The 27921-nt window shown below is 35.2% G+C and overlaps 3 protein-coding genes across 9 annotated transcripts; 1 reads left to right on the top strand and 2 right to left on the bottom strand.

The window, feature by feature from the left end:
• Positions 1-4535: 4535 nt before the first annotated feature.
• On the bottom strand, positions 4536-11411 carry LOC111443156 (BUD13 homolog). 2 transcript variants are annotated; one of them, XM_023080877.1, is made up of 9 exons: positions 11214-11411; positions 8078-8287; positions 7074-7986; positions 6088-6152; positions 5938-5999; positions 5690-5793; positions 5476-5548; positions 5215-5395; positions 4536-4895 (listed from the first exon to the last, which is right to left on the bottom strand). In XM_023080877.1, the coding sequence occupies exons 2-9, from the start codon at positions 8277-8279 to the stop codon at positions 4810-4812; spliced, it is 1686 nt and encodes a 561-aa protein (XP_022936645.1). In that variant the 5' UTR covers positions 8280-8287; positions 11214-11411; the 3' UTR covers positions 4536-4809. The 2 variants fall into 2 exon arrangements, with proteins under 2 accessions (XP_022936645.1, XP_022936727.1); XM_023080959.1 differs by lacking the exon at positions 11214-11411 and adding an exon at positions 8696-8878.
• A 2554-nt stretch (positions 11412-13965) lies between these two features.
• Positions 13966-19006, top strand: LOC111451865 (probable methyltransferase PMT14). 2 transcript variants are annotated; one of them, XM_023092462.1, is made up of 7 exons: positions 13966-14197; positions 14874-15539; positions 15706-15916; positions 16479-16764; positions 17120-17506; positions 17778-17855; positions 18533-19006. In XM_023092462.1, the coding sequence occupies exons 2-7, from the start codon at positions 14901-14903 to the stop codon at positions 18789-18791; spliced, it is 1860 nt and encodes a 619-aa protein (XP_022948230.1). In that variant the 5' UTR covers positions 13966-14197; positions 14874-14900; the 3' UTR covers positions 18792-19006. The 2 variants fall into 2 exon arrangements, with proteins under 2 accessions (XP_022948230.1, XP_022948239.1); XM_023092471.1 differs by having other exon boundaries at positions 13966-14211.
• Positions 19007-20737: 1731 nt separating this feature from the next.
• LOC111449501 (two-component response regulator-like APRR2) lies at positions 20738-25284 on the bottom strand. Of its 5 annotated transcripts, none has more exons than XM_023089431.1 (12): positions 25036-25284; positions 24177-24494; positions 24010-24089; positions 23807-23873; positions 23627-23673; positions 23464-23541; positions 22869-23387; positions 22646-22786; positions 22268-22546; positions 22107-22178; positions 21928-22008; positions 20738-21315 (listed from the first exon to the last, which is right to left on the bottom strand). In XM_023089431.1, exons 2-12 carry the CDS (start codon positions 24304-24306, stop codon positions 21148-21150), a joined length of 1662 nt encoding a protein of 553 aa, XP_022945199.1. In that variant the 5' UTR covers positions 24307-24494; positions 25036-25284; the 3' UTR covers positions 20738-21147. The 5 variants fall into 5 exon arrangements, with proteins under 5 accessions (XP_022945199.1, XP_022945185.1, XP_022945207.1 ...); XM_023089417.1 differs by having other exon boundaries at positions 24177-24424; XM_023089439.1 differs by having other exon boundaries at positions 21928-22005; positions 24177-24424; positions 25036-25283.
• Between the last annotated feature and the right edge of the window lie 2637 nt (positions 25285-27921).

Here is a 27921-nt window from a genome sequence, read left to right as displayed (position 1 = left end):
CTTTGTGACTTCCGGCAGCATGAGCTTAACTAGCCCATAGTCAGCCCTAGAGAGTATGTATACAAGCCTATGTGGTGGGTCTATAGAGAAGTATTACACATCCAACCATGCCTATATTAACCCATAGCTTTTATGAAAAAATAGGTTCCACCATAATTGCATGTGATTGTATTTTCCGACCCTAACAATGGGGCTACTTACTAAGTACTTTAATTACTCAACCCATGTTCTACTTCTTTTTCAGGTAAAGGTAAAGCACCCGTGTACATATAATGGTGTCGTTGTGCAGGCCACATAAAAACGATGTTAGTGTAGTCTCATTTGCATTTAATATTGTAGCCCTTAGGCTAGATCAAGACATTTCCATTATTTTTAAATTCTTGTTATTTCAATTTCATTGTTTGTAGATATCATTGTTGATTTAATGAATTTTATGAACGTTTAAGTCCACGACAACATTTTAGTAAATCATTTTTTAAGCATTTATGTTTTTAGTAGTTTGGTCATGCATGTGCTAGCAATCTTATTTTGAGTGGAAAAGTATGATCGTTACATGACCTATGATATGTTATTTCATGTTCTAGTTTTTTCCATTGGTTGTACCGGCATGAATGTGTGCAAGCCTAGAGTTTCCAAGAACGGTATTCACTTCATAGACCCATGTGCATGTGCATGTGCGTTGGTTGTACGTAGAAAAGTAGTATGCATCTAACTCACCTGAAAATTTTATTATAAAAACATAAACTTGGTCTTTAAATAAAATAATAAACATGAAAAATAACATAAAGTATGTTACGTCCTGACCTATACTAACCCATGTGCTACTAAATGGAAGTGCAAACTAACATATACTAATCTATACTAACCTATAGTCTATTAAATTCAAATTTGTAAACTATCCGAAGCATGTGTCACTGTCTCCTAGGTTAAGATACGACCATTAGCTGTATATGGGAGTCTTGACTTAACCAGAAAAATAAGAATAGTGTTGAAGTATTTTGAGAAATAATTAGTAAGTGACCCCACTATTGAGGTTAGATACAAGTACATGCAATCATGAGTGACCTATCATATCCGTTTATATTCCTAAACTAGTTATCCTAAGCGGGTAATTGGTGTCATATCTGATAGAAAAATGACATTGAAACGATGTAGGAAGGAGAGATAGAAAAGGAGTCGGAAAATTGAGGGAAACAGGTGAAGAAGAAAGGATTCGTCAGATCCGGATTTGGATCTGAACTACACGACCCAAATCACATTGACCAAACTTGCAACCCGAGAGTCATTCTAACCCAGACGACTCGGCCCCGTATACTGCAGCAGCCTAACGTGCGCTTTGGCCCAGACCGATAGTCAGCCCAATATCGACCGCAACCCATCGTGCCTGTAGCGATCCAATAACCACGTCGACCCATTCTGCCTGCAGCAGCCTACAACGCCTGCAACCCGCACGTCCGCGTCAACTAACCTGAACTCGTGCTTCGACTCAAGAAGGGATTGTGACGTGTTCCTCTCCCTTGGTGACACGTGCACGCCTACAGGTAGACACTCCCTCGACTCCATCAGCTTAAATGGCTGGACTCGGCACACATAGCTCCGCTGCTCGAAAAGCGGCTCCTCGGCTCGGTAAAGGACAAAAATTACATTTTTCTACCGTTTCAACCCTCTTGAAGCCGATTTTGACCCTAAGGCAATTAAGGCTAGCACGATACTCTATTTCACAATTTCAAGTTGAAATGAAATTGAAATTAGAGTGGTGAAATACTAACGAAAGACATTGAACGATCTAATAGGAAACGATATCCGATGACATTTGGAGCAACTTCGAGGAACGAAAGCTTAGCAAACTTGAAATTAGGGAAGCACCAACTAAGCCCAAACAAGTAAGTGGTTTTACTATAGGATAGGCTAAACCATTGTTTGATGTATGATGACACGTGTCTTGTAGCTCCCACACATGTCTTTTATGCTTTATGTTTATGATGTCTTAATGATGATTTATGACGTATGACGTATGATGTATGATGTATGATAACATGTATGAATTATATGATGACGTATGACGTATGATGCATGACGTATGATGCTTTATGTTTACGATGATTATGATATGTGTATGATGATGTAGGAAGATGTTATGTCCTTAATGTGACGTTATTTTTCGTATTAAGTTGAGAAGCATGTTGTGAACGTCATACTGCATTATGACGATAATTTTGTCTTGGATACAACCCTAGATAATGGTAATGATGATGATAAGATGGAAGTTAATGCACGTGTATTACTAATAGTAATATAAAGATGGAACTAGGGTTGTGTCATAAAAATGTTTTAAAAACGAGAAACCATACGGATCTCATGCATTTTTATGCATACATAAACATCGGGATACTTCTCCTTTTACGATGATGATAATGATCATGTCGCGCATAACGCTCAAGAGTCTTCTGACCTTTGAACGTAGTTACGGACAGTGATGAGTCTAGGGAAGGTGCAAATCGCCTAGGGAATCATGTTCGCACGTGTGAGTCATGTATAGGGAAGTACTGCACATCCAATTTAGTTCAAACTGGAGGCCACCCCTAGGATGTTTTAACGATAGGTCCCTAGAGCCTATTTGCATGTGTTTGCACTTTCATGGCCCCTATAGTGGAGTTACTTACCGAGTATTCTTCGAAATACTCAGACCGTGTAATACATCATTTTTCAAGTAAAGGCAAGGCGTCCTTGTACGATTGACGACGACATCGCAATCAGAGACCATGACATGTGTATAGGCTAATAAAATATTTAAATTTCTAGACTTTTCATGTTTTGAATTATATATTATTATCGTTTTTAATTTTGTTTCTGAATTATGTTTTCTAACACATAAGACTATGATGGTATTTTCAATTATGATGTTATGTTTATGTTGAAATTATGATTTAAAGATGATGGTTTAAAAGTTAAATTCTGCATACGAGCTTAGGTTAAGATGATGGTAGCGACTTTAGGTAGCAGAAATCTACGGTAGTTACAATATGCATCGGGAAGGGCGTGACCGAGATGGGAACAAGAATTTCGGCATCGCACTTCTTTCGGGGACCAAGAATTTTTACTTTTATTTTTATAGTCGTTACATTTTACAAGTATTTTCGCTTGAATCAGATGGGGACGAGAATTCCGACGTCGCACTTTTTCCGGTGACTAAGCAAACTTTATTTTTAATATGTAACAAATTATATCTAGAAATAATATTCCCAATAATCCATTATCTTAACGAAAATAAATTTAAATTTGAAAGAAATTACATGTACGAGTAGATGAATTTTTAATTCAAACTTAAAATATTTTATGTTTTAAAATTTGAATGAATAAATTGAGGCTAAATGCAGAAGGATGGGCCGGGTTTCACGACTATTTGTATATTTATTTTTAATTAAACCTATAAATATTACTTACATGTTTCTATCTTTGTCATCCGATTTTAATGTATGTTTTAAAGAATGTAGTCAATTATAAACACCTGTTTTATTTTTGAAATTTGACTAAAAGTTCAATATTTTCTTAATAAACATGAAATCCAGAATTAAAAAAATGATAAATAAACAAATATAATTTTTGAAAACCAAATTGTTATTCAACAACATCTTAATTTTTAGCACTCCACCTTGTTTTCTTATCTAATTTTTAAATATGTTTATTTTAAAAGCAAACAAGATTTTGAAAACTAAATATATATATATATATATATATATATATATTTTTTTTTTTTTTTTTTTTTGAGAAATTAGCGGAAATTTTAAATTTCTTTTTAAAAAAAATGAAATTCATTGAAAATAAATGACAAGAAAACAAGCAAGATTCATTAAAAAAAAATGGTTATCGAATTATTCCTAATAAATCCGAGACAATAACCCCAATAATAGAATATCATAGAAAATAATGAATCAATTTGATTCAACAATAGGTCCTATTGAATTATAATACCTTTCGATCTAAATATCCAAGAACGATAAAAGAATCATTCCAAATGTGTAGAAATCAAGTAAAATTTATTCCAAACCGGAGATTCCTTGAGATGCTGATTTAAAGAACAATCACTCCTCACTCTTGTATCAATCACATAAATGCAGCAGAAAAACGCTAATGCCATCCAAATTCAACCATACCCACACCCACTGCCACTGATACCATTCTCAAATCCATATGAACACTTCTTCCTTTCAGAATATTCTCACTTTAACAACAATTGATGTTCCATTTATAAACTCTCCTTCTAAGAATAGAAGATATAGTTACAATCTGATAAAATTTACCCACATAACCTACGTATAACTATGCACCTTGTAAAACTGTACAAATCAAGTAAATCGACCCATTTAACCTTCACACATACCTTATATTTCGGTCGGGTCATCGCTTCTCTCCCTTGTCCAATGAAGACGTGTCATGTAAGAAAAATATTAACATCATCTGGCAGTGACAGATACAGTCTGGGAAACTTAATCGAACCATAGAAATTAAGATTCAAAACTTTAAGGCTAAGGATTATATTAAAACCAAAATGCAAGAACTAAAATGGTAATTTAACCCATAATTTATGTAGTAAGAAAGATAACTTAATGTAATGATGTTTATGAAAAAAACGACAGCTCCTTTCACACTACCCTCGGAATCTCGATGAGAATTACCACATAAAATGTAATATTGGAAAGAAAAAAAAAAACCCTCAATAGCTATTAAGGATGAACATACAATTATAAGAGAACATGACCTTGAACAGATGTGTGATATATTGCTGCAGGAAATATCCATCCTTTCATGTTACATATCAGACACAGACCAAAGATATGCTTCCCTTTCCGTAGCTCGTTTCTCGTTCATCTTTTTGAACATTTGCTTCTCGAATCCTAAATGGAAGAGCAATTAAACAACATAAGAACATTGCTGCAAGATCAGAACACAGACTCAACAATTGTGTTTGTTGTTTTTCAAGCACATTTAACAACAAATGAAGGACCAAACTGAAACAAAACATACATGCAATGGCACTTCACGTTGCAGTCAAATTTCTTAAAGAGGTTGGTTCAGTGAGTGATTTTGAAAGAATAAAAAAGTAGAGTAAAATTTGAAACTTTCAAAAGTTTAAGGGCTTATATAGTTCAAGAACAAGAATTATAATTTAACCATTCTATTCTTTCAGATACTAAGCAAGGGTAATGAACTAACCGTTACTACGATCGACTCCATCCCAATGCCTTCCTGGTCTTATACCATATCGATTAGGTGCTGCATCCAATCCTCTTTTTAGCCAGCTGTGCGGTGGAATGTCCTGAGGAATAATGAACCCTGATTCCTTCATCTTCTCGCTGTCTCCTAGATCAGGAAGAGCCATTTCGGATTGCTTTTTCTGCAAGATGCGCAATGCAAAAGGTCAAACCAAATATCAATTCTTAAACTTCAACTCATTTTAGGATTTCAATTAATTACCTTCACCAAATGTGCCATAGGATCACCCCATCTCAGTCTCTCTCTCAACATTGAGTCGAGCTCTGCATCATTCCTGAAAATAATTTGGCAGTCATTAAAGGGCCTTCTAGTCTTCGTAAAAGTACAACAAAATTTAAACTTCGATTCAACTTTCAATAATGCCAGACATTAGGACATCTCTGACAAATTTAAAATTTGAGAGTACTCAGCTTACCTTGACCGTGCAAACGGCCTATCCTTCTCAAGTTCTAATTCCATTTGTTCAGCTTCTGCTTCTCGTTTTTGAGCCAAGCCCTTGCCCCATTCCAATTTTATCTCCTGAGAAGGAAGAACATCATCACAAGCAGCGACAATGAGATTTGATAAAAGCATAGGTTCGGATAAGAACTTTATCCTTAGAAGGATGAAGCTAAAATGAAATTTGACCAAACAACAATGTATTATAATAACTATTCAAATTACCTTTGGCTTTTCTTCTATTTTCCCTCGTGATTTTAAGAATTCCTCTTTGGAAATGCGATCCCCTGTAATTTTTTAAGCGTGAGGTAGATCATATCACATAATGCAAAATTTTCTACATGATACAGAAAGGTGAGATTTCAATTGCCCAACCTTTAATCTTGTCACGATAGATTGGCTCCGCATTACTACTTGCTGAAGGATTCATCTCCTTAAACCTAGAAGAACAAGAATGGTTATTTCACAATTCGTAAATCCATATACATAACCACACAACACATAAGGACGTATCACCATACTTCTCTAAGAAAAATGAAATAGTCTAAATTTAAATACAAAAAAATAAAAATCATGGATCTCATGAAAACCAATATCAATGAAACAGAACACAATGCAGCTGTGTTGTATTCAATCAACAGGCTTGATTAAATTCCTTGAACTTAGCCAAAAGTCATGCTTCTGGTGTGCTTCATCAAATTCTTCTATGCAATTACTATAGTAATGTAATTAATTTTAGTCAAAAGGCACCTTTCTGGGAATGTTTTAGACTTTTCACACTTCACCTAAGTTGTATTTGTAAGTTCTCATAATTGGAAATCGATGTTTTTGATGACTACCCTACTAAATAACAGCAGTAGTTTTCAGTGTTGTACCTCACAAACATAGAAGGGTTCGTTGATCCTAAATTTCACAAAATGAACAATAAAATAAATACTGAGAGGTCACTAGGCTGAATGGCTTTAAAGAACAAGTTTCTCTGATCATTGCAACAGGCACTTAATAAGAGTTTGAAGCCAGGGTCAACAGCAAACCATAGTCTCTCCATCATGAAGCATAAATAGACATGGGACCGACTGATAGGACTTCATAGAGGGAAATATGGACAAGCACCACAAAAAAGTGATCCAAATTCCAAAACATGTTCATCCCTTAAAATTTTTAACTTTTGGGCATTTGTATGTTGTGATCATAGGGCGTCCTATATCATTCACAACCAACCATCCAGCTTTCTTATCAAAATTGCAGACTAATTAGGATGGATGAATATTTCATAGTCAGAACTCAGAGGTGACTATTTAAACCAGAATATTTTAAGAGAAAATGATGTATAATTCCTGCCATCACAAGAATATTGTTACCTCCTCCAGTCCTCTTTATTAGTTTTAGACATTTCTTCCCCAAACTCTTGCTGAGTAAGCAAACCAGTCTTGCGCGGCTGTTTAAAGGAGACTGAAACAGGCGGCACTTTTTGCTTTTTCCGTTGTGGAGAAAGATCTGGTGGTGATTCTTGTGATGCATCAGTAACAACATGATTTTGTGAATTATTCTCTGTAAGTAATCGATCCCCCCTCACATCTATCCTTTGTTTCCTTGGAGGTGAAAGATCCGATCCACGTGATACATAAGCATCCTCGGCATAGTTTGAAGTTCTGCGTCGAGGAGGAGAAAGGTCAGATAACCCCGCAGCCTTGTGGTTGACCCCTAAACTTGATTTAGATGCCTGCCTATCAACTCTACGAGGGGGTGACATATCAGATTGTGGAGAAAATGGTTGTGTAGGTTTTCCATCAGATTCAGGTGATGGAGTATGGTACCGCTTCCTTCGCTGTCGTGGAGGTGATAGATCAATATCTTCTTGTGCATGATCCAAATGTCCTGAGTCAGCTCCTTGTAAGTGTGTGCCTCTATAAACATTCTGCTTACGTGGTGGAGATGAGTCAGAACTTGGATAAGTAGAGCTTGTGGCCTTTTCGTCATGCTCAAGTGAGCTAGGATGTTTCCTCTGCCTCCTCCGTGGAGGTGAAATATCTTCAGCTTCTTCACCAGGAGGCTTCAACTCGTGGGATGGAGAAGGTGTATCATTTCGAGCTCTAGTTCTACGTGGTGGAGATATATCAGAGCTCACAACGTTAGAATTTGCAGGGTTTGGAGGGAGTGAAACCCAACCACTTCCATCTTCACTTATGGAATTATATGGGCGCTTGGCTTTTACCTCTTCAAGTCTCCTCATTCGCTTAACCTCAATATCTTCATCAACTTGGGGTTCCTCATCTGCATTACAGTTGAACAAGGATGTAAAAACGACAGCCAAGATTTCCCTAGAACAAAATATACAGATTCATAAATCACACTAATACTTCACCAGTTGAATTATGAGCACTATCCTCTTCAATAACTATTTGTTTCTGCCAGACAGGATCTTCATCCACGACTAGAACACCTAAAGCATTTGGTTTGGTTGCTGTTGCTGTCCTCTTTTTTTTCTTCTTCTTTTTCTTGTCCTCATCAGTGTTAGTTTCGTAGCGCTTAAGATATTCCTTGAGAGACTTCAATTTTTCAGACATCGTTCAATCTCTACAACATTGCACATGATAATCAATCAAGTCCAAGTATATGATACCAAAATAAATAAAGCACTTAAGAGTCCATATACTTCAAAAAGAATATATTTACACAAAAAGATGTCACAGGGACGATATGTCAAAGTAGCATAAAATTATATTTTGTGAATGACTGAGCTTCCATTGATTTTAAAAAAAAAAAAGAAGCCCACAAAAGATGGAGATAACTTAAAGGAAGGACCTCCAATTCAACCAAATAAGACTCAACAGATAGTTACAAAACAGCTTAACCACTTAAGCCGACAAAGAAAGACACAATAAATCTAACAAGAACTCAAACATCACTTGAAGACCCCTCAAGCCCTCTAAAGACTTTGGTATTCCTCTCACTCCAAAAACAAAATAGAGCACACCCGTACCTGCTAAAAAAACCATACTTCTCATGAAAATGAGGATGTAAAAGGAAGTCCTCGATCTTCTCTCTACAACTCCTATATCTAGCAATGGTGAAGCTAAACTCCTCAAAAAAAAAAAAAGAAACTCCAAACACTATGAGCAAGATCACAGCTTAGAGGATATCATCAAAGATCCCAACTTCCCGCCTACAAAATATGCAATAAGGTCCGCAAATTAGGTCACTTCCTTGAAACCCAAGCCAAGATGTTAACCCCTTCTGTGGAAAACCTGACACACAAAACACTTAATCTTGTTTGAAATTTTCACCTTCCAGAACGAGACAAAGACGCCACTTGAGGGAGAGGGATTGACCAAGTAAAGAAAGAAAGATTTACGAAGGATGCCTTCCAATGAACAGGGACTCCAAAGACGAACATCAGTATCCCAAGACTATGAAAAAAAACTCCCCAGTCAATGAGAGAAGGTCGATAACATTCAATGATTCCCTAATAGACAGCATGGCGGAACCCCAAAACTGGCGAAGGAAAAGGTCATAGAGTTAGGGCAACACATCTACCACTGAATGGTTTCTCATTGAAGATAAATGAAACAAACGAGGGAAATGAGATTAGAGGATTCTACCCAACCCTTTAGCCAAAAATGTCTCTGCCATCCCCCATTGGAAACTAGACAAATTGATTAAAAAATAAAAAATAAAAAACAGAAGCCCCTCACCATACCTTTCCAAGGGGATCTGGAAAGTGCCTTTAGCCGACCTCCAATCCACTTAGAGGGGGTGACTCTTATTTTCTCACAACAACCTTATGCCAAAAGGTGTTAGACTCAAGAAGGAAACGCCAAAACCATTTAACCAGGAATGCACTGTGTTATTGTAACGGCCCAGCCCCACTGATAGCAGATATTGACCTCTTTGAGCTTTCCCTTTCGGGCTTTGCCTCAAGGTTTTTAAAACGCATCTGCTAGGTAGAGGTTTCTACACTCTTATAAAGGGTGTTTCATTCTCCTCCCCAACCGATGTGGGGTATCACAGTTATGGGAACTTAAACTTCCTATTTCCAAAGCCTCCTCATCTACTGGCTTTGTCACCATCTCCCAGTTGACTACATGCAACCCTCAACCCTTCTCAATTCCTCCCCAAATAAAACCCCTCATAAGCTATTCCAAGGACTTACCCACTGACACCAAAATCCTAAAAAGGGACAAGTAATAGCTTGAGATACCATTCAACACAACTGAATGAGGGTAGACCTTCCCTCTTTCAAAAAGAAACACTTCTTGGACGAGAGCCTCTTACAAATCTTACTCAAAATCAGATCCTAGAACAAACTATTCCTAGGGTTATGGCCCAAGGGGAGACCTAAGTTAGATCAGGGGAATGATCCAACATCACACCCAACCAAGGCAGCCCAACTATTCAACTTAACGATATCAAAATTCATACCCAACTAGGCCAAACAAGTAACCTCTACTACATTTTGTTCTATGAAAATTAGTATAATATTAAATCTTAGGTCCGTGGACACCATAACTTAAGCTCATTCTATCTAAGCCTTTTATAAGTTACATTGGACTTTATTAACCACTAGGAAAAATAATTAAGATAAATTTGTTGGGTAAGAAACAAAGGAGAAAAATAATTAAGATTAAAGAAAACTGAAATTCTATGATTTAGAAAATAGAAGATGGAAAATTAGACTCTTGAAATTTGCACAAACCAAAATAAAATAAAATAATGGAACTATTAAAGTACAAGAGCAGATAATCCATAAGATAGTAAAAGAATTGCAAAGAGAATGCCCAGAAAGTCGAGACTAGACTGGTCTTTCCCAAGCCCACCCAGCTCAGGTTATCTATATCTAGACACAATAAGGGAGAAACTTTTTGTGTCAAGTTTACCCCTTCATTGTAAATTGTGGACCCTTTTGTCTTAATTTCAGAAATTTAGTAGTTGAATTTTATGCTATGGAAGAAAAATAATACACATTCCTGGAATACGAAAGACAAGTAATCCACAAAACACAGTGATTGGTTAATTTCCATTTAACTGAACAATTACTCCTAATGAATTATTAAAAAAAAAAAATGTATGTCTAGTCTCATGTTTTAAATCAGGATTGAACTTCCCACATTCATATTCCAACCATGTCTGGATTCATTCTCTTATTTTCATAAATTCAAAGTATGATTGATTGTTGCATTGCTTAATTGGGGGAAAGAATTTCAATTTTCAAAACAACAGAAAATTATTCTCTTCTCCCAACTATAATCTACAAATGTACTAATATAAATAGGGTTAAAGTTATTCCATCAATCAATCAAGCTATGAACTAAAAGAGAATTGGATGACTGATTCATGTGCAAATCCCAATAGCCAAACACAAACCAGCTCCAAATTTGCCGCAAGACTGTTTTAATTTTCGTTGCCATTCGGCTATTTAATTAAAAACATTCTTTCATTAGACAAGTTCTAATTTCTATTTTTCAAGTGAAAAGAAAGACAGATGGAGATTGGGAGAATACCTGTAACAACAAGAAAGTAGAAAACCAGGGCAAAAACCCTAGGAGGGAGGCAGCAAGGGGGCACGAGAAGGCTGAAAGATGACGGCGCCGGCACACTGAGCTGCTGAAACGGAAGAGACGCCGCGACGACGAAGAAGTGGCGTGGATCACAGATGGAAGGATTCTGAGTTTCTTGTAGGGGGTAAATATGCGTACCATCCTTTTTAAGAAAGGATTCCCCAATTTAAATCTTATATCGTTTATTGTTAATTTTTTAACTGTGTTGTAAAATATTTTTCAATTTTTATCTCGTTGAATTTAAATTTTTATCCATCTATTTATTTGAGATTTATTAAGAAAAATAAAATTAAAAAGAGTGGGATTCTTATTTAATGGGTTCTTAAAAGGGAAAAATTATTATAATTTATATTTTATTATGTAAATCTTTTTTTTTCTTTTTTCTTTTTTTAATGGGTTTGATATTAAATGAAAATGCTATCAAAATTTGTACAAACAAATAATATTCTTATTTGATTCGATAATTACTTAATTTATTTTTATTAGACAAAATTATTAAAATAAATTTAACCAATTTAGTTTTCATTCATTAAAAATCGTAATAGGAATAATCTGCCTTTTAAGTTTTAGGGGTAATTTATTTAGTCATCTATTTAATCATTATCTTCCAATAAATTAATTAATAAAATCATGTCAACTTTTACTCAATTAATTATAAATACACACATTTATTTTAATTTATTGTGGTTTTTTTCATTTCTTTTCGCAAGTTTTTTTTATAAATTATTTTAAAATGATGGATAGATAATAAAAAAAAATTAATTATTATATCAAATAAATAAATGACAAAAACCAAACCACAAAATCATGGGAAAAACACAAATAATGAAATAATGGAAAAACACAAATAATAGAAGCGGACAACTTTTGGATTGTTTTCTTATTAAAGATATTTGTATAATCCACACTGAAACTCCGATAACATAGCAATTTTATTTCCGATACATCACCTATTTTACAACAATACCAATTGGGATAAAACTACGCGCTATAAAATGATAGGTGACATTTACAAATAGGCCATCATATTTTTTACCAAATTAATATTAACTATAATCTTAAAAGATGAAATTCACTTGTCCTCGGGACGAATAATTCCATTCAGTTTGAAACTTAAGCAATGGAGTCCCACCCTCTTATTCGATCGAGAGGGACTTAATTTATGGTTTAATTATAAACAAATTGCTCGTTAGATAATCAATGTAACTTTGTAAAATATAATTACTTTGACTCACCTACAATTACAAACAACTCGTGAATGACTGATTTGCCTATAATAATTATGTTCATGAATATAACTTGTCTTAAATGCATAAGAATTTAACTATAGACTTATGGATAATGAATGAAAATTGATAAATTAAAACAATTTAATTAATAAATTTGGTATCATTTAAGCTTATAATTTATAGGTCTATTAGGTCCATAGCATTCAAATAAATATTTAATATTTGAATATTAAGGGAAAAAAAAATATTTATACGAAAGGGAGAAAAGTAAATTTAAATGGAAATACTGAAACTAATATTTAATATATTAAAATATTAAATATAAAAAATATTTATTATGTTTATACATTAAAAATTAAAATAATTAACATATATACTACATGTATTGAATATTAAAATAATTAACATATATCGTAGGTTCGATACTTAAGCATTTCTTAATCACAATGAATCACCTACCGACTATTTTTAATACTCAAACAATTCTAACATAAATTAATAACTCTCGGTAATTTCTTTTATGGTAATTTACAGACTCGACCTTTGCTATTAGAATTCAAACAATGAATAAAACGTAATATTCGAGTAAACGAGAGGTACATGAATTAACAAAAAGCTATCCTAATGAAAGCAAACTTACTAGCTATATGAATAAAGTACACTTTCTTTTTTGGTGGGTCGATCATATAAACTCCAAAGTTAAGCCTATATTGAGTGACCTTCTAGAAATTTTTCTAAAATGCATGTGAGTGAAGATAAAACATGTTAGAAGGACTCATGATGGTTTGTGAGATAGTTTTCACTCTTAAATACGAGAAATAAGTAACGTCACCACCTTGCAAGAGATGCCGGAAATTTTAAACTATAAATAGCAAGTTTATATATATATTGTTATATAATCAATTATTAGTCATCATAATGATTTATTTGACAATAAGCATTGGGCATCTTTATGACGTAATAAATGAAATGGCTATCAATGGCCCCTTGGAAAACAACTCTTTATGTGTCGGCTAACTGTTTTTTCGTTCGTTCATTTATTAGTAATAACTTGATATTACACAACCATGTCAAATAATAATAATAATAATAATAATTTAATACCATTTAGCGGGTATACTAGGACGTTGCAAAAAGAGAGTTATTTGATTAGACATTATATCACTGACATCGAGCATAAAAATTAAATATTTTAATCATCATAATAATATTAAAGATAGGGGTTGAGTTAGGTTGTAACCCTACTTTCGAGTTGAACCTGATGATCAATTTTGATTAATGGAGTTTTTAAATTTATAAATTATAATTTAAGATAGTCATAAATTATTAAATAAAGAAAATGGTATATTAATCCCAATGAAAAACATTCCATTAAGAAATCCACTAGAAAACAAAAGTGAATAAATAAGACTAATTCAAAATTAAACAGTTGATGAAATGAAAAGCCTCCAATTGAAACTAATAACCTGAATTTTAATTTTTCAGTTCTCGTTAATCGATCGGATCTCTACCATAAATTCACATTTCCCGATTCCTATTAAACTCCTCAATTTCTTCGCAGCAGTGAAGTTGTTTACCCATTGTAATGCATCGCTCTCATCCATCCTACAATCCCACTGTCCAGGACAAACTCTCTCTCTCTCTTGCTCACTGGGGCAAATCGGATATCTCGCCGGAGCATCGTCGGAGATCGCCGAGGTACCCTTTTGACGGTATTGTCATTTTGTTTTTCTAGTTCATTGATCTATTAGATCTTAGCTACTTCTTTCTCTTCCGTTGATTCTTCCCGATTCAACCGTTATAGCAATTTGTTTTTATTCATTTTGATGATCTTTGGTTCATGGTGTTTGAATCTGCTTGGCCATTGTATTGTGATGAACGTGATGAATCTTTCCCTTGTACTGAAGTTGGTAGGAGAAAGCAGGCGACCAGAGCTGTCGGTTTTGTACGGTTGAACAAAATATTGGTTCGATCTGATTTTTATTTTAAGCTGCTTTGAGTTTTTCCTGAATCTTTTCTTGGAGAATGTTGAATTTTCTTCATCTTATTGTGAATGGACATGCATTGCTTGTAGAAATAAGAATGAATCAATGATAGTTATGGTCGGTAACTTCATTGATGGCTATCAGTTTTTGTGGATGGTGGCATTCTGTTTATGTGTTGTAGTTTCGTTATGATTATTGAATTATGATCTGTTAAGTATAAGTTGTTATAACCTTGAAATGCATACTGAAGTGAAAATTATACGTTTGATGTTGATTCCCTTGATTTCTTTTGGCCATATGTTAACATTGATGCAAATCATCGTTAATTGCTTGATCATGGCGTCTACTTCAAGTCCATGCTACTAAGAGTTAGATATATATCGTTGCAGATTTGAAAGATTTGTGGCATATAGATAATGGGGTCGAAGAGTAATTTGCCGGTGAACCGAAACCGGTGCTCAATATCTCTATTTGGTGTGATTGGTTTGTGTCTTTTCTTTTACATTTTGGGAGCATGGCAGAGAAGTGGATTTGGGAAAGGAGATAGCATAGCAATGGAGGTTACCAGGCTATCAAATTGCAACACTGTTAAAGAATTAGACTTTGAGGCTCATCACAGAATCGAACTTACCGAATCATCTGAGCCGAAAAAAAAGGTGTTCAAACCATGCGACATAAAGTACACAGATTATACACCATGCCAAGAACAAGACCGAGCTATGAGTTTCCCAAGAGAAAATATGATATACAGGGAAAGGCATTGTCCTCCAGTAAATGAAAAGTTGCACTGTCTTATTCCAGCTCCCAAAGGTTATATGCCTCCATTTCCCTGGCCTAAAGGCCGTGATTACGTTCATTATGCCAATGTTCCATATAAGAGCCTGACAGTTGAGAAGGCAAACCAGCATTGGGTGGAATTTCAGGGCAATGTATTCAGATTTCCTGGTGGTGGGACAATGTTTCCTCAAGGAGCGGATGCATATATTGATGAACTATCATCAGTTATTCCAATTGCAGATGGTTCCATTAGAACAGCTCTGGATACTGGTTGTGGGGTATGTTTTTAACAAAAACTATTGAACTATCTTTATTGTCTAATGATTTTTTATAGTGTTCTGTACAACTACATTTTTTTATCTTCAACCAGCTGCTGAACTGATTTTAAGATTCTAGTTATTGAACATTCTTGTTGTCGCCATAATTACACCAAATTTGTCACAGGTTGCTAGTTGGGGTGCGTATTTGTTCAGCAGAAATGTATTAGCTATGTCGTTTGCACCAAGGGACAATCACGAAGCACAAATACAGTTTGCACTGGAACGTGGTGTACCTGCTATTATTGGCGTGTTGGGTAGTATACGCCTTCCATATCCATCTAGAGCCTTTGATATGGCTCAGTGTTCGCGATGCCTTATACCATGGACTTCAAATGGTTAGTATTTGGAGCGATTAAACTCCATTATATCTTGTTTAATTTTTTTATGTGGCTTCCAATTCGTTTCTCTAATTTCTTGAATAAGAATTCAAACTTATCTAAGATAAGCTAGAAGCAATTAAAAAAAAGTCGATAGTGAAACGGTATCATTACAAGTTTTATAAAAATTGTATAAATACTCTCTAGCCAAAGAACCTAGCAGGTAGCTATTATAGGTTTTATGCATAAAACCCTCTGTTTTTCGTTTAAAAAGTTTATCTCAGCTCGTTAGAAGTTGGCTCGAAGAGTTTTGAGCCTCATTTAATTGACGCTAAAACCTTATAGATAGTCTCTATGATTTGGTAAAACTCTCGTAAATAGTCTCTGTTATAAGGACTATTTATGAGGGCTTTAATGAACTAGATGGACTAATTATAATATTTAAAATCATAGGGACTAAATTTGAAAATTAACCATTATATTACTATTCTAATTGCAAAGGTCCTGATATGCTTCAACTTTTGATTTTACATTGATCTGAGTATCAATCCATCTCTAAGCTATGAACTTGTGCATACAGATGGTATCTATCTTATGGAAGTTGATAGAGTCCTGAGACCCGGTGGCTATTGGATCCTATCTGGCCCTCCAATCAACTGGAAGACCTATTACCAGACGTGGAAACGCACTAAGGAGGATCTAAATGCAGAGCAGAAGAAAATCGAAGAGCTAGCCGAGAAGCTCTGCTGGGAGAAAAAATATGAGAAGGGAGATATTGCCATCTGGAGAAAAAAGGATAATGACAAATCCTGCAATAGGAAGAATACTGCAAAAATGTGTGAACCAAATGATTCTGAAGATGTCTGGTGAGTTTGTGCTCAAAACGCTCTCTGATGTTATGCATATCGTTTGATATATGTTTCTGCTACAGCCTTAAGAAAATACTTCACGTTGCTTTAGTACTCATTTGCCATTGCCATGCTCTGTTCTTTTTGCTTTCAAAGGAAGCCAGTATAGTATTGTATTTTGGCTGTTTCGGTTCCGTTCGATAACCATTTGATTTTTTGTTTTCGTTTTGTGATCAGAAATGATCGATTTAACATCGTATTCTTATTTCAAATAGGAGAGAGATACAAAATTTAAAGGCAATGCTTGAGTTTATATACTTTTTCTAATTATGACCCTTATCACTCTCCTCCTCTTCCTGTATTGAATTCACAGGTACCAGAAAATGGATACATGCATCACCCCTTTTCCTGAGGTAAGTAGTGATGAAGAAGTAGCGGGAGGGAAATTGGAAAAGTTTCCTGCACGGCTCTTTGCTGTTCCTCCTCGAATATCCAATGGTTTGATTCCAGACGTCACAGCTGAATCTTTTGAAGAGGACAACAAAATTTGGAGAAAGCATGTTGATGTTTACAAGAGAGTAAATAACTTGATTGGCAGCCCAAGGTACAGGAATATTATGGACATGAATGCAAACCTCGGTGGATTTGCAGCTGCAGTTCACTCGAAAAATTCTTGGGTGATGAATGTTGTACCTACAATTTCCAAGAACACTCTTGGAGCCATTTATGAGAGAGGTCTGGTTGGCATGTATCATGATTGGTACGTTCCTCTGTCACTTTCCTTTTCCGGTTAAAGCCATTTTATTGAGTAATCTATCTAAAACAACTCTTTGACTAAATTGTATTCATAGATAGTTCAAAGAAATCACAACATAGCTTTAAGTGGGATTACACTTGACTGATTGAGTAACTCGGTTGCCTGCTTTTGAGGCCTTCTGTCTTGGAAAAAACCGTGGCTCACTGGCATTGATTTTGATATAAGAAGATAAGATAGTTGCAGTTCCTGATCCATATGCATGCATTTTGTCTAGGTGTGAGGGCTTTTCTACGTACCCGAGGACGTACGACTTTATTCATGGGAGTGACGTATTCGACCTGTACGAAAACACGTAAGTACTTTAATCTTCTTCTTCTATAATCATAGTTTTAGTGCAGTGGTTGATCGAGTACCTAATATTAACAACAAAGGAAGCCTCCCATTGAAGTGAACATCTTTGTCATGTCAATCTAAACATATTTGAAAAGGCTACTTTTGTGCTCAAGTCTCAACATGAAGCAAACCCATTAGACGTTTAAAGTTCTTCCTTCTTATATCTGTTGCTTGACAAGAAATGCCTTAAAAAGGTATCTTAGGGGGCATGATGTTTGTTCTCTTCCACTCCCAAGCCACTTGTACCTATAAGTTTTAGCCTTTAGGATCGACCACAATAATCAAACTAGGGAAAAATATTTTTCGCATCCAATTTTGAGATAATATGTTGAGGATTATTGAGAATGAGTCCCACGTTGGTTAATTTAGGGGAAGATCGTGGATTTATAAGAGAAATACTATCTCCATTGGTATGAGGCCTTTTGGGAAGCCCAAAGCAAAGCCACGAGAGCTTATGCTTAAAGTCGTAATTCCTAACATAATATTCATTTGGTTCTTCGATTTCAAAATGTTGCTCTCTTAGTTTTGCCTCTTAGATTGCAAAATATTACATTTCCACGGTGAGTTTTGAGTTTAGTTTCCAGTTAATAGCTCCATATAACAACCAGTACATTACATATCTGAAATGATAAATAGGTGCAATATCGAAGACATACTTCTAGAGATGGACCGTATATTGAGGCCAGAGGGAATCGTCATCCTCCGAGACGGAGTGGACGTCCTGAATAAGGTGAAAATAATGGCTGCAGGCATGAGATGGGACGTGAAATTGATGGATGACGAGGACGGTCCTCTTGTGCCTAAGAAGATAATGGTTGCTGTTAAACAGTACTGGGTTGTAAGCAGCAGCAGCAGCCCACAGAAGAACAACAACAGCACATCCAGTGATGAATAGATGGGATCCGATTAGAGAGCTAAGAAATGCTAGAATTTTAGCAGCCTCTCAAAAGGAAGTTTTTGTTCCTTTTTTTTTAAAAAAATTTATTCACTTGTAAGCTAAGCTATATAGTGTTATTGGTAAAGTAGAAAGAACTTGTACAATGCTTTATAATCTCAGTTCCCCAAGTAATTGGGTAATGATTGCTGAAGATGCATATTCATTATTCATAATTTATTCACATTTACTTCTTATTATCCAAAATTCAAATAAAATCGAAAGCTCAAGAACTTATCGGATATTTCAAATTTAGGGATCCATTTGAAAGAAAAAATGGAGTTTTAGGAGACTCACGAACCTAATTTGATACAAATATAAAAGTTCAAGGATTAAACTTAAACTTTTGTTTATAGGATGAAATGTTAGACAACGGGAGTATAATTAGTATTAGTTTAGTCATTAATTTTAGATCGAAGTTATTCTTTTAATTTATTGTAAGGCTATAGATATCATCATTTTTTCTTAGGAGTGTTGTAATTACCCTTTTTCGAGAATCTTAAGTCAAAGGCTACTAACTAACGCGGAAGGTGGGAGGAGTCAAAATCACGACATGAATCTATCTCAATCTTATAGGCCTAGGACTCACATATACGCTTGACTCCTCAACTCATATTTGATCTATAAAAGAAATGCAACATGAATAAGTATAAAAAATAATCAATAAGTAGTTTACTCGTAAATTCATAAATCATTCTTAAATCTTATGCCAAATAATTCATCTTATAATGTTCGTAAGTTTTATTACATGTTTTTAAGTAATAGGTTTTGACAAGCTAGCAACTAGGCTTTATCAGCTCAATCGAACTCATGTAAGATTCTAGGTTTTCGAGGCTCATTATTCCTCGTCATATAACCCATGGGAACCTATCGAGTCCTTATAATCCAGTTCTTTTGAAACTCATCACTTTTCATGATCTAGCCCTTCAAGATCCTAATTTCTTATCGTCAAACCCCACCTAAAACTCATTTCCTCCCCCCATAATCTAGCTCCTCATCATTTAGCTCCTTTGAACTCATCTATCTTATTAAGGCTTTTCGAGATTTGGATGTAACAATCCTACTTTTTCTTTTAAAATATTTTATTTTTAAAGAGACCTCGAACTTAAATAATTATAAACAATTGATATGAATCTGTCCAAGGGAAAATTCTGATACCAAATGATACGGAATCATGGGCTCTGATACCAAATGACACGAATCACTGCAACAGGGGAGTAAGATTCATATTATCTGGTTGATCGAATATCTCAAGGCAAAAACATTTGTTTGAGATTCAAATCACTCTACAAGCAAGATTGATCATGTCAACTTGCAAATTAGTCATTGGCTAAAGAAAAACACAAATGCTTCTTTTACTACATTGTTTTTTAAGTTCTTACAAAGATAACGTATATCTCATCATATAGCCACAAAATGAAAACTCTCAACCTTCCACGAGCCTTTCCAAGAGTTTAACTTTCATCATTTATGATCATAATTAACCAGGATGTATATTTCATGACCATAATTAGTCACTACGTAAATTACTCTAAATTATGATCCAACCAAAATGTATAACAATGAAGCTTCATTCTTCTTTAATGTGGCACGAACTGAAATATCTTTTTGATAATTTCAACAACATTTTCTTCACATCTTCGTTAAAGTATATTGATTCGTTAAAGTATATTGATTGTATGATTAATGTCTCTTGTTTCATATCATATTTAATATTTGATACTGGAATATGACCATGGAAAATATCTCAAAAGGCATATATAAAGACACTACGTAAAGATTTGAAAATCAACTCAACTGTTCTTCTAAAAAAGACGGATTTGAGTGCCGAGAATTATTGCCTATTCACTTCACCATTAATATATATATATATATTCCTAACAATTATTCATTCCATGGAAGAAAAATAGTTGCTATCAAAACTTTATTATCCTAAAAGGAACAGCATAGGCACCAAAAATTCAGTCATTTTACATTTAATTCACAAAGACTCCCAAATCATGGTCCTATCAGAAAAAGACACATCACCTTTTCCACCTCATCTTCTCTGAAAAAATCTAATGAAATTCAATTATTACATCCTCCTTTTTCTGCTATCCTCACAGCCACAACTCTAACCGTGGTGTCAAACTCACCAACGTGGCACCATGCCTCACCCCATCCCCCACGTGACCCTGCCCTTGTCACCTATGGTTTTGGGCCCCACTTCTCTTTTATCTTCTTAATCAGATGGTCCAAGTCAGCCGGACAGTGGAACAGCCCGCCACCCAATGACATTTCCTGTTCTTGAGTGACCAAACTATGTTATGGGGCACTGTCAGTGGAGTAGTTTAGAGCCGTTGATGTGAAAAGGGGTGGTCGAGATTTGTTGTCTTGAGAGCTCTGATAGTACACTTTCTGTTGAAGGTGGCTTTAGCCCCAAAGGCAATGGCAACCATGGCTTGCTTATTGCTTCTTTCACTACTTTGTCAATTTCCTCATCAGCCTGTATCAGCAGAAACAAAATTTTTAGTCCTTAAAATACTCGAATGCAATCCAAGACATGTCTCAATCAAACGAGTTTCGGTTCTCGTCTCGTCGGTTTGGTCGGCCTTTTACCATTTCAAGTCTCAAATGAAGCTTCTTTTTCTTAGTGTTTGCTTTTCCAGTTCGGAAAGTTCGGAAAATTTGGACTTGGATACCACATGTTTCAAAAGCATGCCATTCTAGAAGTAGAATGTAACTTGAAATGAACAAATCAATAATGTGTCGTTTTTCTTGGTTGGGAATGAGAATGAAGCAGTGAAAACCTCTCCCTAACAGCCGTGTTTTAAAGTAAAAACTTTGAGGGGAAGCCCAAAAAGGAAAGACTAAAGACGACAGTATCTGCTAGTAGTAGACTTGGGCTGTTACTAGTAGTAGACTTGGGCTGTTACAGTGTAGCTAGCAAACCTATAATATAAGATTAACTATCCCACCTATTAAACATAGGCTTCAACTTTTAGTTCTAACGCCTCGTCAATGACGTGAAACACCATTAACGCATTACAGATCAATTTCAACCAACAAAACTTAAAAAGATAGTGCAGAGAGATGAAGAAGATCAATGCTGTATTACCAGTTGAAGATCAACAGGACTCGGCGCAATGCCGTAGCTTTTATCGTGCACATCGACATATTCAAATATCGCAATATGCTGCTGATTCCAGGAAGTATGGAGAAAGAAGAGGTTATTAGATAAATCTAACAATCAATAGGAACATGTCTGTTGGAAATGCAAATAAAAGGTATACCCACGTGAGGATTTGAAGAGAAAGGGCTATGAGGGGGTGGTGGTGTCACAGGGCATCCCCACGCCTCACCATGCACCTAAAAGCAATGATCACTTGTTTAGAACTTAAGAACTACTGAAAGTCCTATAAATCATGTGTGCTAGTTTGTTATAGTAAGAATGTTACCCCGAGATACGACTTCCACGGCCAAGTTTCTGGCGGTCGCCATGGCGGATAACTGGGAGGAGGCGCCCACATTTGAACACCAGGGGAGGGGCAAGCCATATGACCCCACGATCCGATGGGGGCGACTGGCATTACATGATTTGAATGATAGGGAGGAGGGTAGGCCATCACAGGTCTCTGTGGATGTGGATAGTAGTTCTTCCTCATTGGATCCTTTGAACTCGACCAGCTACCATCTTCTTCTTTCGGCAAGATGTGTCGCTTATGCATTCGATACTTCTGCTTGATACTTCGAGCCGTAAAGATACTCGTCTTTGCACAAACCATGTCTAAAATGATAGCTTACACAACTATAAAGAAAGCAAGTTTGATACCAACCTGAAGATGGCTAGCTACATTATGCCTTGTCAGGCCTTCAACTTTCATCAGCTCTAGAATTCGAGAAGGAATTGCTTGATTCACTCCGAGTTGTTCCACTGCCTGTACGAACTTTCGATGCAGTTCGGGTGTCCAGTCTACCTGATCCCGTGACGAACAACATGAATGCAGAATCCAAGGAGATTCAATCTCAATTCAAATTCAAGTTCAAGGATATTCTTACCTTCAGCTTCTTCCCACTTACTTTCGTCCTACACGGATTACCAAGACCGCATGCTTTGCTCTTGTTTTTTTCGGAACTGCTAATGTTGTCTCTATCGTGTAACTCGTGATCGACATTACTCGCAGCCCCACAGCCATCAGTAGAGTTCTCTTCCTCTTTAATAACTTCCTTGTCAGATAACTGAGAGTTCTCCACTTGAGCAGTACAAGTAGTTTCGACAGATTTAGACTCCTCCCCGTCTTGCTCGCCGCACTCTTTCTCGAGCAAATCGTTCATTTGATCCACCAATCTCATTCCATGCTTTTGCTGAGGAGTTGAAGGAGCTGGATACTTGTCACTTCCTTCTGGTAGTAGTAGTAGTTCATGATCATCGACATTGTCGCAGCTCGATATTTCCAACTCATGTGGAACTTGATTCTTGTTCTCATTGTTTTCCAATTCAAGATGCAATATGGAGGCAACAGATTCTTTGATAGGCTTTAAAGAACTCGGGACGGCGTTCCCGCCTGCATTGAATGCCTGCTTAGGATTAACAGATCAGAAAAAATTGAAGCTTAAAGCATGTGTGGAAATTTGTTGGCACAATCTAACAGACCTTATGAACAACATGCTGCCAAATGTTCCTAAGTTTGTCCTCGGAGACCGGTTTCTGAAGGAACTCGATCGCTCCAAGCTGAAAACACGCCATCACAAACACTTGATCCCATGTTTAAACTCAAACAAAAATCCAGAATCGTTTAAATTTCGAGTAGTATTACCTCTATGCACTTCATCATCGTGCTGAGGCAATGGATGTTCGAAATCACTGGTCGAAACGAAGCTCACACATTAGAAACCACAAAACTTTGATATCAAGTTCTGTATGAACTTGAGAATGAGTAGCAAACATAAAACTACCATGTACAATAAAATAACAAGACAAGGTCTCATGAACATACTAATGGTAGGCAAGTCCTTAACAGCTTCAAGAAATTTAAACGTCCCATCGTGATCACTCGCCGTTACCTGTAACCAAACGCAACATCACGCTGTTGAAGAACTAACCAAGATGGTCCATCTAATGGGGTAACAGATACCATTTAATATGTTCTAACGAATCAAGAACAAATTTGTGGTATTTCAATCAGTCATCAACCATTACCTCGACAATGGCGACATGAAACATTTCGGGTTCGCTCGAAATGGCTAACAATGCATCGTTCTCATTGCAGTAAGTCACAACTGCCATGAAAATGTCAAAGGTTTCAGATATATGCATTTTATGTGAAGAACAAGGATAGGACTCCATGGGAGCAAGCCATGTCTCACCAACATACTCCATTTCCTCAAGCTTTGTTTTTATCTCAGCAGCAGAATTGCTGTCTCCATCAAGCAGGAGAACTCTAAGCCCCTTTGGAAAATCTTTCCACCCATGTAAATCACTAGCAGTGCAAACCATAGCTCGTTGTGCATCGTTCTCACGTAGCCGAAACGTGTCGTAGATCGCCCCTTTTCAGCTCCAAATAAGCTCCTTCAACCTTTACATAACCCAACATAGGTTCAAATGATACTGTTCTCTGCAAGCAGAGATCATCACCAATCCAAACAAGTAACAAACGTTTATTCACCAAAAGATTCCCAATAGATCTGCCAGGGAAAAACATATCAAAAGGGTATGCAGGGAACTATCAGGATCATGTTTATAAAGATCATCTGCCATTGAAATGAGTTTCAAGCTAAACAAAGAAACATCAGAACAGCAAGAAAAAACATGAGAAGTTAAAGCTAAAGAAACATGTCTGGTTGACTAATCGATCTAAACTTTTGACTCATCAATAACTGAGAGAAACAAAATGTGAGCAGGAGATCATAGATTGAAACCATTGATTTTCACAGATTGAAAGCATTTTCCATAAGGGTGGAGTAAGATCTCCAGAAAACTAAGAAGAACAAGCAAGAAATTCATCAAATAAACAGAAAAAAGAAAAGAAGAGCCAAAAAAAGGGGTTGATGGTATTAAACGAAAGGGGGAAAAGAAGAGCTAAACATTAAAATCCCACCTCTTCCATGCAGACAACAAGAACAAAAACCCCACAAAAACTAAGAAAAGAACAGAAAAGGCTTCATTTCACCACAAAAATGAGGTTTTGAAACAACATTAAAGCAGAGAAGCCTCAACTTTCACTACCTTTTGAGAGATAAGCAATGGCTCTGGTGCTTCGAAACAGAGCCCTTCTTCTTCTTCACAATCTCAACCAGAGAGAGACAGAGAGCTAGCGGGTGCAGAAGCTTTTGTGTCAATGAACACAACCCCAGCTGCCATATAACGTCAATATTGCTTTCACTATTGAAAGGTCAATATTGCTTTTTTCAGTCACTACCAAAATTTCTTGCCCTTTTAACGAAACCCCAATACACCAAAAACAAACCCCAAAAACCACTTTCTTTCTTCCATTTCAAAGATTTGGAAGTTCCACGTTCGCAAATTTAGGGAATAATCGTAGTTTTATAAGTACTACGAAAGCTTTTTGAAGAAGTCCAAAGCAAAGATAAGAGAATTTATAGTCAAAATAGACGATATTGTATCATTAAAATCCCTTTTATCGTAAATTCTCCGCAAACCCGGATGAGAAAATCAACCCAACAATTAATATAGTTAAGTGTGGATTTATTTATAGATTCAGTGTTGTTTAGAATGAAATGGGGACTTGATTGTTTGGCCAAAGACAGTAAAAAGTTTCAAACTTTTGGTGTCTCATGCTGATGCCCATTCCCATAGGGCCGCCCAAGCTTCATGATGTGAAGAATAATTTTGCTTATGATTTTGAAATTTGAACTCATTTTGGTAAAAAGGAATTATTTCTGTATTTGGTTGGTTGGATTCTCAATTTCTTTTTTTTTCAAATCATCATGTCTTCTTTGTTTATACATACAAAATAAAATAATCCCACGTGTAAATGACTATATAATGATTATTATAATTATTCCAAACTATTTATATTCTTTTTTTTTCAATATTCTTAGAAAAAATCACTAGAAATTGATTTCTTATGTTTTAGTTTAATTGGGATTTTGTTTTTATTTTAAAAAGAATTTTATTTCATGGATGAAGGGTATTTTGGTCAATTCGTGCTTGAGAAGTTAAACAAGTTTAAGTAGGTAGTTAGTTCAGTTGTATTTTGGAGTATAAAAGGTAAGTTATCAGGTGTGTGAAGATCCATCTTCTTATGATACACCTGCACTGTTAATATGGGGCAACTACCACAGTGTACCCATCTTAAAGGAAATTAAAAAAAAAATCAATTTATTTTGACTTATAATATATAAAATGTATAATATTAATTTAAATTATGGATTGATAAATAAATTATTTACTGAAAAAAAATTAAATTATCTAATTCTAGATGACGATTTTGTACGGATAATAACAAATATTTAATTTGAGAAATTTGCCATAAATTTAAACATTCACATATATCGTAAATATGAAAAAAAAGACGTTCATAATTGGTGGAACATAATTTTCATGATTGTTCGTTAGGTTTTACTTTCTTTTTCTAGTGATATGCAAAGTATTTTTTGTACACACGATTCACGCATGCATATATAAACCCACTAGATGGTCTTGTAGATTCTAGGCCTATTTACGGGCTAGTGCCCGCTCATGCTTCTAAAAACTAACAAAAGAAAAATTAGCACAAATAATATTGTGGTGTATGCGCCCGTGCATATCACGTTCATGAAGCAATCCATGATCACATGTAGAATGTCCATTTACCCCCATGGGGTCGGGGGCGTGAAGACTCACCCCAAATGGTGTAAGGAATCTTTATTAAACATAAAATGAGAGAGGAAGTGAAGAGAGATTTCTCTCCATCACATAAACGGTCCGAGAGATTATATGAAGTTTAGTGCATCTTATAAATATATAATTGTAGGAACATGGAATACAATCTCTCGAACGGTTTATGTGATCATCATTATTATTTTTATTTTTATTACAAATTATAATAAAATGGATCTTCAGACGATTATATTATATATTGACTAATAAACCTAAAGTTTGTGAAATTGGGGTCAAAATGATGAAGTGCAGTGATATTACCTCATATTTAGAGACTATGATTATAATATTTGTTTTTTAGAAGATTATATTATAATATCAAATTTTAATTTTTTTTTATAGAAATTAAGTCGGTAGAACATTATATTATATTTTTGTTTCTTACCTTGTTTTGATAAAAAAAAAATGGTAAAATAAAAATTATGAGTTAGAAATTTTCTTGGGAAGAACAATTTTTTAAAAGATATAAAACATAAGAAAATAGAAAATGGGGCGATCCCCACACATTTTTTTGTGGGATTTCCTGATTCCTACAAAGATAAACGAGAAATTTCATGGGATGAGAAATAAAAAAAAAAAAGGGGCAAGGTGGGGATGAAGAAGATTTCTCTGTCCCCGTGCCCGCTCCATGGACATCACTAATCATATGACATACACCATACATGAGGTCATGGTTCAATAGGATAATACAAATAATGTTTTCATACTTATCGTCACATAAATTTCTTACAAAACATAGAGACGTATTCATGATATTTCATGCATGTTTATCATACATGATACATCATAATGCCTCACAAGATATGAATATGATCAATATCAACATTGCCATAATCAAATATAAAAGAAATTATATGCACCACATTAATCATTCAGATATTAGAATAAGGAAAATATGGTCATAGAATACATGTTATTCATGCGTCAAACTGTTTATCGTGCTCCAAAATAAGTCAAATTAACTTTTAAATTTATATCAACTTTTAAAAAATATCTATAGTATAATAAAATTTTTAGTTTGGTCCCTTCTTCAATTTTTGTTTTAATTAGATCATTGTGTCAACCATGGTTCAGTTAGATTCTTTTATTTAGCTCAATAACAATAAAATAATTTACATTTAAAAAACATATGTTATAATATATTTTAAGAAGGTTTTAAAAGAGATTAAATTATTTTGAAAAGTTAAAATTGTGGGACGATTAGGTTTATCTATGACGTTTCGGGACAGT

This window comes from Cucurbita moschata, unplaced genomic scaffold, assembly GCF_002738365.1.
Source record: "Cucurbita moschata cultivar Rifu unplaced genomic scaffold, Cmos_1.0 Cmo_Scf00001, whole genome shotgun sequence".
Lineage (NCBI taxonomy): Eukaryota > Viridiplantae > Streptophyta > Magnoliopsida > Cucurbitales > Cucurbitaceae > Cucurbita > Cucurbita moschata.
The sequence above is the reverse complement of the archived record's forward strand: the minus strand, read 5'-3'. Positions and strand labels throughout refer to the sequence as shown.

What these genes read in the sequence shown, in the direction of transcription:
- LOC111443156 (XM_023080877.1), bottom strand. Translation starts at nt 8,279, where the DNA reads ATGTCTGAAAAATTGAAGTCTCTCAAGGAATATCTTAAGCGCTACGAA. An exon ending in AAATAGAAGAAAAGCCAAAG is followed by an intron (nt 5,794 to 5,937) that starts GTAATTTGAATA and finishes CTTCCTTCTCAG; the next exon opens with GAGATAAAATTGGAATGGGG. An exon ending in CTATGGCACATTTGGTGAAG is followed by an intron (nt 5,396 to 5,475) that starts GTAATTAATTGA and finishes CGCATCTTGCAG; the next exon opens with AAAAAGCAATCCGAAATGGC.
- LOC111451865 (XM_023092462.1), top strand. Translation starts at nt 14,901, where the DNA reads ATGGGGTCGAAGAGTAATTTGCCGGTGAACCGAAACCGGTGCTCAATA. An exon ending in CTCTGGATACTGGTTGTGGG is followed by an intron (nt 15,540 to 15,705) that starts GTATGTTTTTAA and finishes AATTTGTCACAG; the next exon opens with GTTGCTAGTTGGGGTGCGTA. An exon ending in TATACCATGGACTTCAAATG is followed by an intron (nt 15,917 to 16,478) that starts GTTAGTATTTGG and finishes TTGTGCATACAG; the next exon opens with ATGGTATCTATCTTATGGAA.
- LOC111449501 (XM_023089431.1), bottom strand. Translation starts at nt 24,306, where the DNA reads ATGGTTTGCACTGCTAGTGATTTACATGGGTGGAAAGATTTTCCAAAG. An exon ending in ATGTAGCTAGCCATCTTCAG is followed by an intron (nt 22,547 to 22,645) that starts GTTGGTATCAAA and finishes AGTATCAAGCAG; the next exon opens with AAGTATCGAATGCATAAGCG. An exon ending in CGTGGAAGTCGTATCTCGGG is followed by an intron (nt 22,179 to 22,267) that starts GTAACATTCTTA and finishes CATTGCTTTTAG; the next exon opens with GTGCATGGTGAGGCGTGGGG.